At 58.7% G+C, this 21,053-nt stretch overlaps 1 protein-coding gene and 1 long non-coding RNA gene across 15 annotated transcripts in view; one reads left to right on the plus strand and one right to left on the minus strand.

Moving 5' to 3' along the window:
* KCNN1 (potassium calcium-activated channel subfamily N member 1) overlaps positions 1 to 21,053 on the plus strand; it is a 32,655-nt gene that overhangs the window by 5,481 nt on the left and 6,121 nt on the right. For 2 of the 14 annotated variants that reach the window (XR_006716723.1, XR_006716726.1), the window contains exons 1-8: positions 3,182 to 3,404; positions 8,020 to 8,502; positions 9,259 to 9,354; positions 11,858 to 12,276; positions 12,694 to 12,702; positions 15,104 to 15,245; positions 18,549 to 18,659; positions 19,276 to 19,378. Coding sequence is in view for 10 of the 14 variants with exons in the window: in XM_045496602.1 (XP_045352558.1) it covers positions 3,240 to 3,404; positions 8,020 to 8,502; positions 9,259 to 9,354; positions 11,858 to 12,276; positions 12,694 to 12,702; positions 15,104 to 15,245; positions 18,549 to 18,659; positions 19,276 to 19,403 (1,553 nt within the window). In the remaining 4 variants the exon portion in view is untranslated. Of the gene's footprint in view, positions 1 to 3,168; positions 3,405 to 7,363; positions 7,582 to 8,019; positions 8,503 to 9,258; positions 9,355 to 11,857; positions 12,277 to 12,693; positions 12,703 to 15,103; positions 15,246 to 18,548; positions 18,660 to 19,275; positions 19,404 to 21,053 lie in introns of those variants that run through there. The other 12 variants (XM_045496606.1, XM_045496604.1, XM_045496605.1 and 9 more) reach the window with 11 other exon arrangements.
* Positions 9,579 to 15,097, minus strand: LOC123607398. The gene is made up of 3 exons (XR_006716727.1): positions 14,968 to 15,097; positions 10,279 to 10,440; positions 9,579 to 9,729 (listed from the first exon to the last, which is right to left on the minus strand). It is a non-coding gene; the product is annotated as an uncharacterized LOC123607398 (long non-coding RNA).

A 21,053-nucleotide genomic window follows, 5' to 3' on the forward strand; every position in this document is an offset into this window, starting at 1 on the left:
CCCAGACTCCCAGCTCCTCCTCCAGAGCAAGGATTAGGTGGGCTGCCCATGGGGAGGACCAGGGGCTGCCAGGCTTAGCTCCTCTGTACCCCTCCCTGGCCTCATTTCCCCCGGGGACCATCTGCAAGGGTCAACTGTATTTACTTACTGTCTCAAGATCTGATCTTGCCTGCTGAAAACACGAGTTCAGGGGACTTTTTTTTGTGTCTTCACCATGGTATCTCCACTTTGGGTCCATGCCTTGTATACGGGAGGCGCTCAAGAAACACTGATAGAATGAATGAAGCTTCTCTGAGTCCCCGAATCCCAGAGAGCCCAGGAATAAGCTCTCCGAGACACACACTCCAGCTCCCTTGGGCCTTCCTGTCCCCCTTCCTGCCCCTACAATTCACAGGACCCTAAGGGGCTTAACCCCCCATGACTCCCAGTCTGCTGAGGCCTCACGCACTCAACCCTGCAGGTGGAACCCCTGCCAGCCTCTGGCTTGCCCCATCCCTTTGCCCCTTCCCTCCAGCCACACAGGTCTCCCTTCCCTTCCTCAAACATTGCCCACCTCAACGTCTTGATCCTTGCAGTGTCTTCTACCCAAGGCACCCTTCTAGCTCTTCGAGGGCCTGCTCCTTGACCCCTGTTGAATGTCCCCCCTTCCAGGAGGCCTCCCATGACCACCTCAAAGTCTCCCCATCCCCATTCCTATTTTTCTCAACTTCATTGGATCTTTTCCTAATACTTTTGTGTATCTAGAATTCTTACTGGTCCCTTTATTTGGAGAGGGTTGTGCCTAGCGTTCTAGAAATGCAGCGCCACGAAGGATAGGTTTGTATCTCTGCTTCTGCATTCCCAGCAACAGACTCAGAAAAGGGGCTTGGTGGCTAGGTGAATGAATGAATGAATGAATGAATGAATGAATGAATATGTGAGTGAATGAATGAATATGTGAGTGAATGAATGAATATGTGAGTGAATGAATGAATATGTGAGTGAATGAATGAGCGAATGAGTGAATACATTCCCCACTCTGCCATCTCCACACTTATGGGAGACTCAGGGTCTAGCCTCCTTCTGGGCAGTTATCTGTTAGACCCAGGATGGGTCTGAGATTTCTGTGGATGCACACCTGCAGGCTTGAGTCCTTCCCTACTCAGGCAGCCTGTGGGTCCCTCAGCCCCTGGGAGACCTCTTCCAGGTCTCTGGCATCCGGACCTAGACTTGTGGCCCAGCCCTCAGGCTCCTGGAAGAGGGGCTTCCTGTTCAGCCACCACCCCAACCCCTGCCTGTTTGATCGGCCATTTCCTGGGAGTGTGAGTCCTGGGGCATCCCAACTGACAGGTTCGTTTGGAGGCTCCTCAGGTCTCTTCCAGCCAGCCATGGGCTGATAAGAGGCTCCATCTGGAATGGAATCTCAGGTGATGCCCACCCACAGTCCCACCTCCATCCACCCCTGACCCCTAGCCACCTCTGCCAGCCTCGTCTCTGAGGGGTGAGGTTCAAGCAGGCAGCAGGGCAGACACGGGTGGATGGTGATCATTCACCAGGCCCCCCCATTCTAAGTTCAGCCCCTTCAAGGGGGTCTCTGACCCCTCAGGGCAGATGACCCCAAAGGGGAAAGAGGGATCTTTCCAGAGAGAGAAGGTGGGTATAGAGCCTGCAGGGCCTGTTCAGGGTGGGAGGCCTGGCAGAGCCTCCAGGGTCTGTGGCTCGTGCTTTTGTGAGTATCTGGATGTCGACATATTGGACTTGAATTCAAAAAGCATCAGATGCCGCAAGGACTCCACAGAAGTCTGCACAGGCTGGAGTCAGCCAGTGGGCACAGTGTGAATGCTTCTTATGGGGCAGGGACCCGCACAGGGGCAGGCTCTGTTGTCAGGGGCTGGGGCACTGAATGCCATACAGGGATGTGTGCCCGGTCCTGAGGGAGATGTGGGTGGCTTCATCACGACTGTGCTTTAGAAAGAGCCCCCAGCAGGCCATGCAGGCCTGGGGTGGGGGCCTGGTGAGTGGATGGGGGGGATGGAGAGGGGATGGCTGCTCTTCGAGCATGGCTGAGAATGCATCCATTTAGGGTCCCCTCTCCTGGCATCCCTGTGGACATGGGAGGGCATGAGTGGTCCCCAGGCCTCCTCTGCCACCACAGCCAGGCCTTCTCCAGGGTGTCCCCGAGAGGCTGGGATGAGAAACCGAAGTCCTGTCTGCAGACCCCAGGCCATCACCTGGCTCTGCTCAGCCTCATCACTGGCCCATGAGGCCACCCCCTGCCCAGGCAGCCGTCCACTCATTCATTCATGTGGCCCAGCTATTTTCTGGACACCACAGAGGAAACAGATCAGCTGCCCGCAGGCAGTGATGAGCAATCAGATGTCCTGACCCTGTCCCAAGCTCAGAGCTAGGAAGAAAACACTGGGAGAGAGATGGTGTGTGTGTGTGTGTGTGTGTGTGTGTGTGTGTGTGTGTGTGTGTGTCAAAGCTGGACTCAGTCACCCTCAGTCAGGCTGGGACAGGGTGAGGCCTAGGTAGTTAGGAGGCCTGGGGGAGGAGGAGGAAAGGGCTCCCCACCTCCCTGTCCCCAAGGCTGAATGAATGAGCCGCCCAAGCACGCCCTCTGTGCCAGAAAGGAGCTTGGTTTTGGACAGCCCCAAAGCAGGCTTCTGCTGGCCTGTCTTCCTGGCATTGGTGATAAGGGTTAGAAATGGGGGTGGGGGCTCAGTCCCGATGATGGTGGCCTTGAACCTATGGCCCTAGCAGGCACCCCCTCAGCTCCTGGGAGCCCCCACGTCGGGGTCCTAGGCACCCTCCACGTGGCAACATCCTGCAAGCAGGACGTCTGAGGAGGTAGTTTCAGGACGGAGGTGTCCAGTCGCTTTGCAAAGTTATCCCCTCAGCAAATGCGTGTATTTGAGGGGTTGAAGGAGGGTTGGAGTTTGAAGACCCGATTTTAGAAAGGGGGCGGCTAGGAGTTCTCGAGACCTGTCGGGGACCGGAGTTGTCGCTTCCCTAAGTAAGGTCCCCTCCGTTGCGCCCAGCCAGAGAGCGGGTTTGAGGACCAGCTGAGCGCTGGGGGCCGAAGGGGGCTCCCGGGAATGTGGGATCTTTAAATGTAGGCGGAGCTTGCGGGGTCGCCGGGGGCGGTGCCAACCCGGGCTCGACCAATCGGCGGCGCCGTCCGCGTCGCACCGCCCCCTCCTCTCCCGGCCCGGGCGGGCGCTCGCCCCCGGCCGGGCCCGTGGACAGGGCGGCGGGGGATGCACCCGCCGCCGCCCCCGGCCCGGCCGCCTCCGGGCCCCACGCCCGCCGGCTGCTGCCCGCCCCGTCCGCGGCCCCGGGCCCGGCCCCCACGCGAGGGTCTGCGGCCGCGCGGGACCCTCTCCCCTCCAGCTTCTTCTGCCCACGGGAGCCGAGCCCTGCAGGTACCGGGTGGGACGGACCGGAGCGCCCAAAGAGGGAGGCACGTCCTGGAGGGGGGACGCGGTTTGGGACAGGGGCCAGGACGGAGGGTCTCCGAAGGATCCGGAACCCAGGGGACACGGAGAGGAAGGGAATGTGTGTCTGTGCACTGCCTGAGCGAGTGGAGATTCGCGGACCCCCAATCCCGGAGGGGGAAGGTACTGGGTTCACTTTGGCCGGGGTAGAGCAGTGAGTCTCTAAACTCCATAGATACGGTGGGGGGAGCTCTTGGGGTGAAGGCAGCGACCTGGGACTTATTTGGGAACGGGAGGGAGGAGACCCTCACCACTGGCTCCCAGAAACTGCCGTTAGGGTCGCCCTAATGCAGGGGCCAAGGAGCTAGGTCTCTCAGCTGTCCCCGGACAGAGGTTCGGGTACCCTACACAGGGCACTGCCTTGGCTGTCCTGGAGGGCAGGCTGCAGATGTGAGTGCTGGAGGCTGGGAGCCAAATGGGAGACGCTGATGGAGAGGGGTCAGCGTGGAGGGCGCTGGTGGAGGCAGCCCCGCGGAGGGCAGAGCAGGCTAATTGCACCCTGCTGAGCGCTGGCAGGTTCCTGACTGGTGGTGATGGGGGTGGGGGTGGGGGGGCGCCCAAGGGAATTGGGCAGTCAGCGCCTGCCTTACTGTACCCACTCCTGGGCAGCCCAGGGGTGGGAGGGCAAGTGGATCCCATCACACACACCCCACACAGCTCACCCACACGTCCTGGAAGGTTCTGCCATGTGTTGCCCTGGCCACGGTTCCTGGGAGCGGTGGGATGTGGATTTCACCGCAAGGGGGGGCTCTGCTTTGGAGATAGGCCCCTTCTGGTCCAGCTCCGAAGGATGGGCAGCAGCACCTCCTCAGATGTACCCACGGCCACATGCTAAGCATTTTCCATGTGAGATCTCACTTCCATTTTGGCCACCAACCTGCTGGGGGGGGGGGCGGGGGGCGGGCACCGAGACATCCTTTTACTGAAGAGGCAGGCAGCTGAGGAGGGGGCAGTGACTTCATCCTGGCTGGGACACCCAAGGGTCCCTCCCAGGCAGCCACTGCACCAACTTGTCATTTGTAAAAGGGCTCACTCGAGGACCTTGGGGGGTCTGGCCAGTTTCTTTGTCTTTCTGTTGAGTAGAAAAGCTTGGAGAAGCCAGCCGCCCTGCTTCCTGCCACCTGCCTGCCTTCTCCCACTCCTCGAGTCCTCCTGGGCGCCCCCTGCCGTGGGTGGCCCGCCGGGTTCCCACAGTGTCTCTTGGGGTGGTGTGAAAGGGGGGGGGGGTTCGGCTCATCCTCCCATGCCAGCCTTCAGTGAACAGAGGGCTCATGCCCCAGACACATTAGGTAATTTTGGCAATTCTAGGGACCTTCCGAACCAGATGCAGCCCACGAGGTGTTTCTAACTTTTTAGAACTCAGTGGCGAACCCAGGGCCTTCACCCAGAAAAATACACCCTTTCACAGACATCCAAACCTTGGCCAGAGTTTTAGAGAGGCTCCAGGTTCTTTGGGAATCTCTGAGGGTTCCAGGGACCCCAGCTTTGGGCCTAGTTGCAGTGGGGGAGGGGAAGGTATACCTGGGAAGGGGTGGGGTCTCTCGTCTCCCAGGGCCCCCCCCCCCCCCGGTCCCACCCGAACTGCAGAAACCAGCTGCCCCCTTCTATGGAATCTCAGGCAGGCCACTCTGTCCTGTTTCTTCTGAGGTCACAGGAAGGGTCAGACACCCACCGTGCCTGTGTCCTGAGCTCTGTGGCCCCTCAAGGGCAGGGCTTGGCTGACTCCCTTCCCAGAAGGCTCGTCAAGAGGGAACTTGGCACATCCCACCACCCTCTGCCCCCCCAGACGGCACTGACTTCGTCTCTGCTCCCTTCCTGACTTTGTGACCTTGGGCAAGGTGCTAAACCTCTCTGAGCCTTGTCTCCCATCTGTAAAATGGGAGCGGGAATGCTGCCTGCCTCACTTAGTGGCAATGGAGGTTAAACATGATAATTCTGATAAAGAGCCCAACAAGCCCACAGTAAGCGCCATGGGCACGTTAAGGTGATGGGCCACAGGAAAGCCCTCCACCTCTCTCCCTCCCAGAAGCCACCTGTACCCATCCTCCCAACCCCTCCCTGCCCAGGGCACCTTAGGACGAGGCTGCCAGGCAAGGAGGAGCATGGCCGACACACGGCTGAATTTGGCCTATGCGTCGGGCGGCTGAGTCACATCCCCAAATTGTATCTTCGTAAGTGCGTTTCGGAAGGTCGTTTGCAACACCCCCACCCCCTCCAGGCTCCGTCTGCCAGGCCACTCGCCTCTCCTGCCCGTGCCCCCGAGCCCTGGGTGAGGACCCCCTGCGCTTTCAGGAGGGATGGTAGGAGCGATGCCTGGGGTTTCCTCACCTCCTGGGAGAGAGCAGTGTCTGCGATCGCTGTGTGTCTCCTGGCGACAGGCTCCCGGCCCCACCTGCCAGCTGATGGCCCTTCAGGTGGCGAGCAGGGGCCCTCGCCCGGGAGTAGCAAGGCCCCTGAGTGTTCGTGAAGGTGGAGAGAGAGATCGGGGGCCAAGGTCAGCCTTATAAACTGTGAAGTGCTAAGCCCGTGTGAGGCCAGGACTTATAAACCAACGTGTCAGGCCACAGGTGGCCACGGCCTGGTTGAGGTAACGGATGGAGGGGCGAGGGAAGGGACACGTTCTAGTACTCATGAGGTCGCTTTGCCACGAAAGGAAGGTTTCTTGTGCCCCTACTGTGCGCGGGCACCAGCATCTGGGGACATGCGGTGAGTGGGACAGACACTGTCTGGGGGGTGCCCGACAAGGTGTCATCTTGGCATGTCTTTATGTGACAGTTTCCGTGTCTGTCACCCCCCCCCCCCCCCCCCGCCCAGAGTGTGGTTGCAGGGCCGCAGAGGCATCCTGTCTGTACGCACAGCCCTGTCTCCCGGGCCTGGTCCACAGGGGCCCGCCGTGCATGCCAGGCTGGCCTTTTCTTTTTTTTTTTTTTAATTTTTTTTTTTTTCAACGTTTATTTATTTTTGGGACAGAGAGAGACAGAGCATGAACGGGGGAGGGGCAGAGAGAGAGGGAGACACAGAATCGGAAACAGGTTCCAGGCTCTGAGCCATCAGCCCAGAGCCCGACGCGGGGCTCGAACTCACGGACCGCGAGATCGTGACCTGGCTGAAGTCGGACGCTTAACCGACTGCGCCACCCAGGCGCCCCGAGGCTGGCCTTTTCAAAGGGGGTCAGCACTTGGCCACTGCCTGTCGCTGCCCCACTTATTCCTGCTGAGAGAATCTTACAAAGCAGCCCGGTCCAGAATCTGCCCTAGAAGGACATGGCCCCTTCACGGCACAGCGCCTCAGTTTCCCCACCGGTAAAACTGGCCAAATCCCAGCACCCCTTCTTGGGGGTATTGGCAAGGATCAAGGAGCAGATTTGTGTGAAGGACGTAGCCTGGCGTGTTGTAGACGTTCGCTAAACATCAGCTCGTAGCGGCAACAGGGGGTACACAGGAGGGAGGGAGAGATGGTGGGTTGGGGTGGGACAGGGGAGGGTCTAGCAAGTTGGGACCCAGAAGGTGAGACTCCAGGCAGCCTCATCTTGTATGGGTCACTGTCCTCAAGGTCTTCGCTCTCGAACATGGTGCCAGAGGACACTGCCCTACGCAAGGGCAGAATCCCAGGATGTCGGGCGGTCAGACAGTCTGCTCTCTGGTAGCCTGGTGGGGAAACTGAGGCTGACCCGGGGTCACAGGGCCAGGCTGAGCACATCTCACAAGGCCCTACAGAATCAACTCTGGGATCTTAGAGGTAAATACCGGGTTGCCACGTCGGTCCCGGAGTCTCTTTGGAGATCACAAACCTCCTTCCACGCAGGCAGGAGGGGGCTGGGGGTCTCTGCAGCCACAGCCACGGTCCTCGTGTCCCCACACTGATACCCCATGCTTGCGTGTGTTCAGGCCTTCGGACAGCTCTAGGGGAGGAATTGGAGGCCCAGCAGGGTGAGCTTGACTTGCCCGAGAACCCGAAGGTCAGAAGGAGACGAGCCCAGGTTGGAACCACCTCCTGACCACACACACGGCCTCTGGTCCTCCCAGGCAAACCTGCCAGCACATTCTGTCTCCAGACATTCCCAAGTGTTTACTGAGTGTCAGCTGAGTGCTCGGCATTGTTCTAGGTACTTGGAGACAGAAAACCAGTGGGCAAAGGTTCAATAAGAGGGTGTTCCAGGCAGAGGGCCCAGCAGGTGCAAAGGCCCCAGGCTGGACCAGGCTGGTCAGGATCTGGTGATGGGGATGCTTATGTGGCTGGAAGAGAATGACTCTGGAAGAGTGAGAGGGTTGAGGTGGGTAGGAGCCAGACCACAGAGGCCCTCCTGGCCACAGTGAGGTCTTTGGTTTTTGTGCAGCAGCACTGGGGAGCCATGGGAGGGTTTTGAGCAGGAGAGGAATATAGGCTGGCTTGGGTGTTTCTTGGAAGGCCAACCCACGTGTCAGTCGCGTGTCTGGGTTCAGGGCTTCCTGAGCCTCAGAATGTCTTGGGGTGGTGACAGGGGTCCCTGCCCTCTGGTCGGTTGGCAAGGCCCTTCCCTGACTGTGTCCCTCATGCCCCTCAGGTCGGCACAGGAGCCCGGTCACTGAGCCATGCTGGGCCCCGGGTGGCCTACAGCGAGCCCAACCCCGGCACCCACATAGTCATGAACAGCCACAGCCACAATGGCTGTGGGGGGCGGCCGCTGGGCAGCGGGCTGGGTGCCCTGGGCAGAGACCCTTCGGAGCCCGAGGCCGGCCACCCCCCCCAGCCCCCACATGGCCCGGGCCTCCAGGTGGTGGTGGCCAAGAGCGAGCCAGCCCGGCCCTCACCCGGCAGTCCCCGGGGGCAGCCCCAGGACCAAGAAGAGGAGGAAGACGATGAAGAGGATGAGGCAGGCAGGAGGAGGGACTTGGGGAAGACCCCAAACGTGGGCCACCGCCTGGGCCACCGGCGGGCGCTCTTCGAGAAGCGGAAGCGCCTCAGTGACTACGCCCTCATCTTCGGCATGTTTGGCATTGTCGTCATGGTGACCGAGACGGAGCTGTCCTGGGGGGTCTACACCAAGGTAGGCATGGCCTTTCCCCTTGGCCCAGGGAGGGCCCTGTGGACCTACTTGGCTCCTCACTGCCCCTGGGGCGTGGGGTCAGGGACCATATTGGCCCCAGGAGGAGAAGGTGGAAAATGCTGGAGGAGTAGGGGGGGCGGGGGTCCTGGAGGCAGGGCAGGGGGTGGGTACTGGGCCTCCCACTGTGTCTACCTTGTGGGGGTTGCAGGCAGGCTGTACGTGGGGGAGTTAGGCTCCAGCCCATTCCTTCTGCCCTGCACCAAGAGGCCACACCCTGGCTTAAGGGGGGGGGGGGTGGCGGCTGCCCCCCAGTCCAGGCCTAGGACAGGAGAGCCCCAGCGAAGGCCTGGGCCTCAGAGCCCGGAAAGAGCTGCTCCTCCTGAGAGTGATCGGGCTGGGCTGCAGCTATGGCTGTATGCCCCCTCGTGCCACCCAAGGGTGTGTGAGGACAGAGAGAGAGATCGGGGCACGTCGGCCGGTAGACTGTGAAATGCCGCCGGTGGATGCGGCGAGGCCTTCTAAACGGTGAAGTACCTACGTGAGGCCAGGCCTTATCGGCTGTGACATGCTGGGCCTTTAGGAGGCCAGGCCTTATCAACTCTGAAGTATAGGCCAGCGTTGCCATCGACCCAGGCCTAAGGAGAAAGGACAGGAGCATTCCTTCCTGAGGGGGGAGCCCAGGTGAGGGGGGCGGTGAGGAGGGCCACCCACCCCCCAGCGCCCTTGTCCTCCTGCCCTCTCTCTCTCTCCGCCCAGGAGTCCCTGTACTCGTTTGCACTGAAATGCCTCATCAGCCTCTCCACGGTCATCCTGCTGGGCCTGGTGGTCCTTTACCACGCCAGGGAGATCCAGGTCAGTGCCAGGGCAGTTCCCCTCTCCGTGCCCCCAGAGACCCTCCCCGTACCAGGCACCGGGGACCCCAGCCCCCTAAAACATGAAAGGACCAGTAGCCTCTTTATAGACAAAAAAAAAAAAAAAAAAAAAAAAGACCTCTCTGAAGACATGCCCTTTAGATCACTCTAAATGTGTTTAGAATACTTGTCTATGTTTTATTTTTCATTGGTTATTTGGGGGGGTGGGGGTGGGGGGGGCGGAGAGGACAACGAGGGAGCCAGAGGTGAGCTGGGGTCTGGCACACATAAGTCATCTTCGCAGCCCTGGGGGGTCTTCCGAGGTTTTGCAGCCTTAGAAGCCGACCCCAGCCTTCTGTTCCTATTCGGTTAGACCCTGCGTTTGAAAGATTTATTACATGCCAGGGAGGCTGTTCTCCTGTTTCGGGAGTTCACTGCAACCTCGATGGAGCCCGGAGAGCCCAGCTCAGGGCGTGCTGTCACAGCCTGTCACAGCAGGCAGATGTCACCTGGGGTTGGCACCGGGGCCTGGGGATGCCAGAGGGTGTCAGATCTGGCTCCCGACTCTGGCCCCTGACCCCTGGCCTGAAGGAGCCGTGGTCTGACGGGAGGTGGGTGGAGGAAAATCCTGCCTGGGTGGAACCACCTGCAGAGATCCCTGGGGACATCCAAGAGAAATGAAAACCCCCACCGCCTACCTCCACACGCAACTCGTATACGTATGCACCTAGCAGCCCTATTCGCGGGTACCACAAAGTGGAAACAACCCAGATCCCCGGTGTATGGACCAACAAAATGTCGTGTGCCCACACAGTGGGATGTGGTTCACCCACTAAGAAACCGAAGCACTGTGTGAGGGTGTTCCCGGCTGCTTTAACAGAGCACCACAGCCGAGGGGCTGAGACGGCAGGAAATGTGTCCTCACGGTGCTGGGGCTGGAAGTCCAAGATCAGGTGCTGGCAGGGTCGGTTTCTGCTGAGGCCCCTTTCCTCCACTTGCAGACGGCTGCCTTCTCCCCCTGTGTCCTCTCGGCTTCCTCTGTGTGCGCGCATCCCTGGAGTTGCCTCTTCTTACGAGGACACGGGTCCTGTGGGAGCAGGGTTCCACCCTTATGACCTCATTTAATCTTAATTACTTCCTTGATTTTTTAAATGTTTATTTATTTATTTTGAGAGAGAGAGAGAGAGAGAGAGAGGGTGAACAAGAGAGGGGCAGAGAGGGAGAGAGAGAATCCCAAGCAGGCCCTACGCTGTCGGAGCAGAGCCGGATGGGGGCTCAAACCCACGAACGGTGAGATCATGACCTGGGCTGAAATCGAGAGTCGGACGCTTAACTGACTGAGCCACCCAGGCGCCCCTAACCTTAATTACTCCGTTAAAGACCCTCTCTCCAGGGACACCTGGGTGGCTCAGTTGGTTCAATGTCTGACTCTTGATTTCAGCTCAGGTCGCGATCTCAGGGTCATGAGTTCGAGCCCCACACTGGGCACGGAGCCTGCTTAAAAAAAAAAAAAAAGCGGCGGGGGGGGGGCGGGTTGTCTCTCTCCAAATACAGTCACAATGGGAGTTAAGGCTTCAATTTATGAGTTTTGAGGGGACACAAGTCAGTCCAGAACATTTCAGCCTCGGGCCCATCCCCCAAATTCATGTCCTCCTCCCATGCAAAATGCATTCACAACTTCCCACCTGCCCCAAAGTCTTAAGGCATTCCGACACCAACTCCCAAGTTTCATGTATCACTTAAGTATCAGATACGGGTGAGACTGAGGCGCCACTCCAGCCGAGAGCCGGACAAATCACCCAAGATGTAGGGGTGGGACAGGCGTAGGAGAGGCCTTCCTATTCCAGAAGGGAAATCTGAAAGAAGGAAAGTTGGCAGATGCTGAGCAAGTCAAAGAGCTCCCAAGGCAAATTCTCCGCGTTCTGAATGCTCAGTGCCGCGGTTTCCGAGCCCACTGGGGTGGCACCGTTGTCCCCTCGGCTCTGGGTGGTGGCCTTTGGTGCCTGTGTTCTTCGACTCAGCATGTTTCCGAGGTTCTGCCACATGGCAGCGTGTATCAGAGCCCCTTCCTCTTGACGGCCGAATAATATCCCATTGTTTGGAAGGACCCCGTTTTGGTGATCCATTCATTCATTGACGGACACTTGGGTGGTTTCCGCTTTGGGTAGTTGTTCGCGTGCAAGGATTTGTCCCAATGCCGGTTTTGTTTTGGTTTCTATGTTTTTTGTTTTTTTTTTCTGATGCTCGTTTTCATGTCTCTTGCGTGTGTCCCCGGGGACGAGATTGCTAGGTCCTTGGTAACCCCGTGTTTTCTTCCACATTTAATTTGAATCGTGGCTGACCCCGAGAGCTAGGGAGTTTCGCGTCGGAGGCTGTGTTTCTCATAAAAGCCAAGCCAGGGGTTCGAGGGCTGGGGGAGGAGGGGGGGTCCTCCCTGAGGGGGCACGGGCGCGAGTCTGACACCCACCGCCGCCTGTCCCCCCCCCCCGCCCTGCCCCCCGCAGCTGTTCATGGTGGACAACGGGGCGGATGACTGGCGCATCGCCATGACATGCGAGCGCGTCTTCCTCATCTCTCTGGAGCTGGCCGTGTGCGCCATCCACCCGGTGCCGGGTCACTACCGCTTCACGTGGACGGCGCGGCTGGCCTTCACGTACGCGCCGTCGGCAGCCGAGGCCGACGTGGACGTGCTGCTGTCTGTCCCCATGTTCCTGCGCCTCTACCTGTTGGGCCGCGTCATGCTGCTGCACAGCAAGATATTCACAGATGCCTCCAGCCGCAGCATCGGCGCCCTCAACAAGGTCACCTTCAACACACGCTTTGTCATGAAGACACTCATGACCATCTGCCCGGGCACCGTGCTGCTCGTCTTCAGCATCTCCTCCTGGATCGTCGCCGCCTGGACGGTGCGGGTCTGTGAGAGGTACGCCCCCGGCCCCGGGGCCCACCGTGCCCTCCCGCGGCTCCGGGGACCCAGGGCTCCCCTGGCCATCACAGCCCCTGACCCACATGATACCCCCCCCCCCCTCCCAGTTCCTGGCCTCAGTGACCGTCCTTCAAGCGCGGCCCCCTCATCCCTGGGACTCCAGCCTGTGTATCCTGTCCCCTACCCCAAGCGACACCCCCCTGGGACCCCAGGCCTCTCCCCCAGGGTGGGGTGGGGGCGGGTCTCATGCTCGTCTTTCTCCCAGCTCTTCCGCTGCGAGCAGCTAACCTCTGACCTCTGGCCCAGGGCAGTGGAGGCAGCAGGAACAGGATGCCCCCCGCCCCCCATCTGCCTGTTTCCCCCACAATTTAACCAGCTCTCCTTCTCCCCTCCGCCCGCCCCACCGGACTGTAGGGAAAACATGTGAGTCCTACCCTTGACCAAGCTGTGTGCACAGAGCCGCTGCCGTCCTGTCCGCCAGGAATTTAAGATTAGCTGCCGCAAGGTGGGGTGGGGCGGGGGGGGTGCGTTGGTGCATAGGGAGGTGAGGCGGGGCCGGGGCAGGCAAGTTCGGAGTCAGGCCCAGGACTGCTCTCAGGCCGTGTCCACTGGGCATCCTGGAGGTCCTTGTCTCCGAGGTTGGGGAGGGTTTTGTCTGGACAGCTGACCCTGGGGGACTTGGACAGCCCCTCCGGAGAGTTAGGTGGGTCCGGAGTAAATAAAAACTGACCCAGCCTTTAGTACCTGTCTCTGCACGGGGTTTGTTCTCAACAGCCCTGGAAGGTGCAGGCCATTCACCCAACTTACAGACGGGGAAAGGGAGGCTCTGGGGCAAAGGGACATTCCTGAGGGCCTGATTCCGGGTCGGCCCTGAGACCCACAGGGTGCTTCGGGAAAGGGAGGGTCTGCACTGGGCCTCTCGGGACGTGGGGGTGCCTTGGCTGGGAAAGAGCCTCTCCTACCTCATGCTTTGCTGGGGAAGGCCCTGGAAGGGTGTATGGCAGGTGGGGCTGAGACTGGGCTTCCTGGGGGTCCCTGGGCTGGACTTGTCCCCCCAGGACCCCAGTCTTCACCCCTTAATCTCCTCCATGGCGCCTGCCTCAGCCTGATGTGGGGCTCATGGGGGCGAGGGCCCAGCCCTTCTCGTCCTCGAGGCTTACCGTCTTGGGACCAGACGGGGTCTCCTTGGACCCCTGCTTGGATCCCTATGCCAGTTCCCACAGCCCATCCCCTACCCTGTCACGGCGGGGTCAGGATTGTGGTCTGGGGAGTGAGAGAGGGGCTCCCCTCCTCGGGCATCCTTGAGGTGCAGTCTAGGTCATCGCAGGGGTCCCCAGGTTGGGGCAGGGAACGGGGCAGGACCAGGGGGGCAGCCAATCCTAAATTCTGAGCCCTATGATGCTGCTTGAAGCCCCCTCGCCTGCCTCGCTCCACCCCTGCGGCTCTGTCCCACCCCCACCCTGCCTCCCGCATGTCCCCCACTCTGTGGTCCTAGGTAGTCCCGGGGGGGTCCTGCAGCACCCACCACAGCTCCAGCCAGGCCCCGGGCTCCCCCACCCGCTGCTGGAGGGCCTCCCTCTCGTCTTACTTGCTGGTATGGGGTGCTGGTTTCCCGGGAGACAGAAGCCAGGGTAACTTGGGGCTCAGATGCCTCGGTGGGATTCGGTCCCAGGTCCCCCGCACCCAGCAAGCAGACTGGCAGCCCAGGAGGAGGGGCCTGGAATGGCATCCCGACAGGGACCCCCAAACACCACACCTGCCGAGAAGGTCTCCAGCCTTCCCATCCTCCTTTGGGGGCTTCTGTGGCCTCCTCTTGAGCCCCTGACTCCAGCCCTGTCTGTCTGGAGCAGCCCTCCCCCCAGCTTCCCCTGTCCTGCCCCTGCCAGCGTCCCCCCTCCTCTGCGCCACCTCAGTTGACCTCTAACCTTGAGCCCCCTCAGGGCCTGAGGCCTGGGAAAGAGTGGGTCATCAGGAAAGGGCTCCCTGAGCTGGAGGGGCTTCACAGGCTGGGGAACCTCGAGCTAAACCCCTCTGACCCCCAGCCTGGGCTGACCGTAGGTAGGACGTGTCTGTAGCCCACGTGACCGGGTTCGCAGGGCTGGCCATGGCCAGGGACCAATTCATGTCCCTTGGGGCCCGCCCCCCCCCCCCCCATACCACAAAGTTAACCGCCAGCCTCCCCTCAGTGCCAAGCTGCCGCCTCCTTCCCCAACTCCCAAACAAACCCTAAGCCTGGGATTTGGGGACCATTGGTGCTGCCCCACACATACTGACTTCCCTTTTGCTCCCAAGTCCTGGAATACTGCAGCCACCCGTGTCCCCCAGGGGCCCTCTCCCCCTGCCCCCTCGACCTCACGGAGCCCTGCTGGCTGGGGAAGTTCTTCCCGATGTCTCACCTGAATCCTCACCTCCACTCCCTGCCGCTTCTGGCACCCGTGGCCACCTGTGTCTGCGTCTGTCTGTGCGTCTGTCTTTGGGAGGGGGATCGCGTGGACACAGTGGACGGACCCTCACCCGGACCCCTCTGCCCCCGGGCCAGGGCCAGGGAGGGCACACATCCTGGGCGGCAGCTTGGGGTGGGGGTGAAGGGAGAATGGTGGGAGGGATCCCGGGAGGAGAGTGTGGGTGCCCTCTGCCCGACGGTACCCTTGGGAGGATGCTGACCATCCCCTCTCCCTGCAGCGGTACCTTTTTGAGCCCTCAAAGTGGTCCGCTGCTTGTAGTCAGGGCCCCCACCTAGCCGGGTGGACCCAGGGCACCAGAGGGTGTGATGAAGGCAGAGAGACCAGTGTGGACTGACTGGGCCTTCCCCGGCTCCCCTCAGGTACCATGACAAGCAGGAAGTGACCAGCAACTTTTTGGGGGCCATGTGGCTAATCTCCATCACCTTCCTCTCCATCGGCTATGGCGACATGGTGCCCCACACCTACTGCGGGAAGGGCGTGTGCCTGCTCACTGGCATCATGGTAAGGGCGGGGGCCCTTGCACACCCCCTACGGATGGGGAGCTCACTCCATTGTGAACCGTAATGCATCAGCCTGCCCCTTCCTCTTTGTGTCATCCTGCTCCTTCACTGCGCCCCCCCCCCCCCGGCTCCTCCTTACCCCGGCCGTGACTCAGAAATCTGCACCCTTGGGCTTCCTGGGGGGCATCTCTTCTTGGCTTCTTCCAGCCCTAGGTATGTATGTAACTCCTGTGGTCCCCGCAGGGCTGGATGCTGTGGTCCGCTGTTAGCCTGGCGTTGGTCTGCCCCTTTATTCTCTGCAGCCTGCTTACTTCACAGCCCTGGGGTCCAGGGCTAGGGACTTGATGCTTCCATGCCTCAGTTTCCCCAGCTATAACCGGTGCCCATCTCCTCTGTTCATCATGAAGCTCAAGTCTGTCCCTTTTGATTTATTTATGTCTTGTTAAATTTTTTAAATGTTTCCCTTTATTTTTGAGAGAGACAGAGACAGAGCACGAGCAGGGGAGGGGCGGAGAGAGAGGGAGACACAGAATCCAAAGCAGGCTCCGGGCTCGGAGCTGCCGGCACAGAGCCCGACGTGGGGTTCAAACTCACAGACCGCAAGATCACGACCTGAGCCGTGGTCAGACACTCAACCGATTGAGCCGCCCAGGCGCCCCTCAAGTCTGTTCCTTTACGTGAAACGTCTAGAACGGCGAATGCTGTGGACACCCAGTCAACACCCTCTGGGTTGTGCCGTCACGGCTCCCTTCCCCATCCTTGCCTGATTCTTGGGGCATCCCAAGCACCCCGCTGAGCCCCCGTGCTGTGCAGCTTGTCTCCTGTGACTCGTTGGGCCCTGACAGCACCCCTTCTCCCCCGAAGACTTCTCAAGTCTGTCGGTGGGTGTGGGCAGCCTTTGACACCCAGCACCTTCTTTCCCTGGTCCCATCTTCGGTTTTGCTGCTCATCCCCTCCTTCTGGAACCTTCTTTCTCCAAGCCTCCACCTCCTTCACAAATGCTCTTCCGTGTTTTTGGGTTGCGGATGATCGGATGCGTCATAGGGAGCTCCTCTCCCCAGTCCCCAGTTAATAACCTGTTCATTTGTGAAGAACAGTGAGCATCGGTGGGACCAAAGTAGCACCAAAGAAGCTGACTTAATCCCACCCCCCAGGTTCCACGCCAGGCCACTCCTCCTCCGTTCTGGCAAACATAGGGCACGATCCCCACAAGAGTTTCCTTTTCTCCCGCCGACGGAAGGAGCATCTTGTGTGCCTCTGCCCACCCTGTTTCGCTGCTTGCAGACCGTGGTCAGTTGTCACTGTGTCCCGAGGCCCGCGGCTCTGTCCCCATTTCTCCTCACCCTCTCTAAGCTGTTTGAGCAGAAGCTGGGGGCTCCACGTCCTCCTCGGAACCCCCCCCCCCGGGGCCTCCCTCCTCCTGGCTGCGCTGACGCGGCCCCCCTCTTGTGAAATGGCACCACGCCTATTTGCCTGTGTTACTTTGCAAGAGGCGAAGGGGAAAAACTAAAGGTGGGCCACAGTCCAACCCCCACTACAAGCAAACGAACTTTACAAAAGAACCAAAAAAGGACTCAGGTAAGGCGAGCTCAAACCCGGAAAGCCCAAGACAAAACGGAAACGCCGAGTTCCGTTCTTTGGGACATGGCTCCTTCTGGAAAATGAGTTCCATGTGTGGCCACGTCTCCGCCCTCGCTGCTGGCACACGCACGGGTGGTCACGCTTGGGCTGGTTTCTAGTTCTCCTCTTGGCTCTCTCTGCCACCCTTGCCCAAGCGTGTCCACTTCCGGTCACTGCCCTGTCCAGGATCTCACCAGCCATGCGTTTGTCTGTTCTTGAACTTCAGGGCATCCCAGTGTGGCCCCCTCTGAGCCTGGCGTCTTTCGCTGGACGTGGTTTCCATGCTATTTTGCGGAGCCACCAGATGTCTTTTTTTTTCCTTTCTGCGTAGTATTCCACCTGGAGGGTTTTGTTTCGTTTTGTTTCGTTTGTTTGTTTGTGTGTTTTTTTGCCCGCCCCCCCCTCCTCCACCCAGGATGTTTCTCTGCCCCAGTTGCCAGGGATTCTTCTGAGAACAGACTCCAGGAACCTATGTCAGGGTTTTCTCAGAAGGCGACCTTGTGCCCATGTCGCCCTGGCGGGGCATGTGGGGACCCAGACCTGCCCAGGACCGTCCGATGGTGGCCCTGGCCCACCCCTCCCCATAGATGTTTCCTTCCATCCCTAAGAAGAACTGAGCATCCCTGGCCAAGTGTCCCAGGCTGAACTCTCCCTTCTTCCTTCTTGGAGGTCATGGCCTCAGGAGCAAGCAGCTTGCAGGAAAGCATCAGGAACAGCCCTCAGTGTAGGCGGGGAACTGCCTCCCCCCTTCACACCTGCTCCCGCCACCTGCCTTGAACACCTGCTGGCCCCCCTCACCTGCTCCTGTCACCGGCCTCGGGCACTTCTGGGGCTGATGACACTCCTGGGGGTTCTAGGCTGGCCCCTGGCCCCTGCTCCTCGGTGGCAGACCCTCTCCCTCCCTCCCACGTCACTTTTTGCTGCCCCCCTCCACCTGTCTGCCCTCTCCTCTCTTGGGTCCTCGCTCCTGCTCTTTTCTCTCTCTTTCTCTCTCTCCTAGGCTGCTCCCGGTAGACATACAAGTCCTCTCTGACCTCCTTCACTAGCCAGGAGATCTGCCATTTGGGGCATCCTGGGGAGTGTGATTGTATCAGGCGGGGAGGCCAACCATTCTCCCCTCCACTCCCCACCCCTCCTGGGACCTCCGCTCTGCTCCTTCCTACCTGCAAATGCCCCACCACAGGCAGCCAGCCTGACCCTTCGCTCACGCTGCCTTCTCACCCTGCCAACTGACCCCTCCCAGGACTGTAGAAAGACGTGTTGTCTGGGTCTCTGCCCTCAATGCCCAGACCCCAGCGCCTTGCGGGAAATGCTTCCAAATCCTCCCTCCTCCATGTTCCGAACGTACCTGCAGATCCTGCCCTTTTCTTCTCCCTTTCTTATCTCCAAGCCTCAGTTTCCCTCTCTGTCTAGTGGGGATAAGAGTGGTATTACCTCCCAGGGCTGTGGGGGATCAGATGAGCTCATCAGTGGGACACAGTCCCCAGACATTCAACCGATATTAAGCAGGTGGGACTGGGAGTCAGTGAGCTCAGCAGGTGGGACCTGCCAACACTGTGGGCTTAGAAGGTAAAGGTGAGGGTGGAATCAGGGCAGGCTTCCTGGAGGAGGGAGGGTGTCCTGCCTGTGACCCGGGACCTACATGGGGCAGGACACTGATGTGTTCCCCACCCTCCGCATGCAGGGGGCCGGCTGCACAGCACTTGTGGTGGCCGTGGTGGCCCGGAAACTGGAGCTCACCAAGGCAGAGAAACACGTGCACAACTTCATGATGGACACTCAGCTCACCAAGCGGGTAAAGACCTCCATCACAGCCACGTCCTCTTCTCGGTCATCAAGGGCAGACCCTCCCCACCTTACTTCTGTACGTGCCAGGCATGTGCACATGCCCACCGGTCACTGCCCTGCCTTGTGCTCTGCTGCCCACGTGAATGTGCATGAACCACGCACAGAGACGTGGCAGTGGCCCCAGGTGCCCACCTGTGTGCCTAGTCATAGCCCCACCCTGAGCCACACAGCAAGAGGCAGGCATTTGGGGGCCAGGCAGCCGGGTACAACTTAAAAGCTGTCTGACCTTGGCAGGTCGACCGCCCTGTGCCTCAGTTTCCCCGTGTGTAAAGTGAGAGAGATGCCAGCGTGTGTAGATTCACTGATATAACATTTGCAAGGTGTATAGAAAGGGTCTGACCCACGCTGAATGATACAAATGAAGCGCGCACACACACATACACACACACACACACCCACACAGTGCAGGTGTGGCCACGTAAACATGTCCTTGCCTTACGGTCCCAGGATCCCAGAGGGGCATTTCCAGGAGTTTCTAAAAGTTTCTGGAGGTTTCCGGAAGTTTCCAGAGCCTTCCACAGTTTCGTGCCTGCCTTGAGGAACTGTTCTTTTTCTGGCCCCAGGTAAAAAATGCCGCTGCTAACGTTCTCAGGGAGACGTGGCTCATCTACAAACACACTAGGCTGGTGAAGAAGCCAGACCACGCCCGGGTTCGGAAACACCAGCGTAAGTTCCTCCAAGCCATCCATCAGTAAGTCCAGCACCTTTCCCGCTCACGTTTCTGTGTCCACCTGGTGCGGAGGCAACTGTGGTCCTCGGGAGGAGGCTACAGGCCAGGCCAGACAGCTCAGCGTGGCCTCATCACGGCCCCTCCCATGCCGGGTGGTCAGTTGGTTGGGGCTTGCAGTGTCTGTGCTGGGTGGGATGGTCAGAAGGAGGCAGGTGATGGGCCCAGCAGTTGTCCAGAGCGATCACCCTTGATAAGTCATGCAACCCACCCCAAATACATGGCAAGAAGCATATTGTTTTCTCCAGAATAGCCAAAATTGTTTTACCTTTTAGATGAGAAGCCATTTCCCTTTTTTGCTTTGGCTGCCAGGAAGCTCCGAATTAAATTTGTGCCCTGATCCATGTGATCATGTGGGGTAACTAGAAATTCCTTGATTCCCTCTGTTGTCCCTTTGTCCTGAGAATTATTTAGTCAAGTAGTTCTCCACCTTGGCTCCTCACTGGAATCCCCCACGGGGCCTTAAAAGGCCCACAGGCTGCACCCAACACAGCAGAGTCTGGGATGCACCGTGAGCTTAAGTTTAAGTTCCTTGCGTGAGTCCAGTGTGCAGCCAGAGTTGGCAAACTTTTCCTATAAAGGGCCGGAGGGTAAATATTTCAGGTTTTGTGGACCAGACGGTCTGTCACAACTACTCTACTCTGCCACTGTAGCAGGAACGCAGTGAAGAGGAGTGGGTGGGCTATCCTCTAATAAAACCTTATTTTCCCAAAACAGGTAGCTGGCCAGATTTGGGCTGGGCCAGGCTATCATATGCCAAGCACTGTCCACTAGAAATATCACGTAAACCACAATATAGTTTTAAATTTCCTAGTAGCCACATTACAAAAAAGTAAAAGAGGGGAACCTGAGTGGCTCAGTCAGTGTCTGACTCTTGATCAAGGTCTTGATCTTGGGGCTGTGAGTTTGGGCCCTGTGTTGGGCTCCATTCTGGGTATGAAGCCTATTTTAATAATAATAATAATAATAATAATAAATTAAATTTTAAAATAGGAATGAAAACAAGTGAAATAAATTTTAATATATTCATGCAATAGATGCAAAATATTATCTTAACATGATTAGTATAAAAAATCAGGTATTTTAGAATTTTTTTTGTGCTAAATCTTCAAATTCTATTGTGTATTTTACATTTATTTACAGTCCATTTTTATTCAGACCATCCACCTTTCGAATGTTCAGTAGCCACACTGAGGATGTATGAGACCAGCACCCAGTCTAGAATTTTAAACAGCTCCAAATCCTGGGAGTGAGGCACTCAAATATAAATTACAACTGAGTCCTGTGGTACCTGATTTAAAATAGTAAAAACGTATTTAGGCACTTTTCAGAATGAGCCCATGGATTCCCATCTCTCGTGTTGTGGGAAAACCTATTCACAATTGGGTTCCCCTAAGAAAATCAGGTGGCTCCTTGCCCTGGGAGCTCCTAGGCCAGACTCAGGGGCCAATGAGTCACAAAGTAAAGTGAATAGTGTTAGAGGCTGAACTAGTACAGCAGCAAGGCAGCTGATTCAGCTGTGGAGAAAAGAGACAAGAGGCAGCATGGAGAACCCTGGTGTCAATGGTAGAGTAGGAAGGTTGGGTTGGAGCAGAGCTGAGGGTGTGGCTGAAA

The sequence above is a fragment of the Leopardus geoffroyi genome, chromosome A2 (assembly GCF_018350155.1).
Source record: "Leopardus geoffroyi isolate Oge1 chromosome A2, O.geoffroyi_Oge1_pat1.0, whole genome shotgun sequence".
Lineage (NCBI taxonomy): Eukaryota > Metazoa > Chordata > Mammalia > Carnivora > Felidae > Leopardus > Leopardus geoffroyi.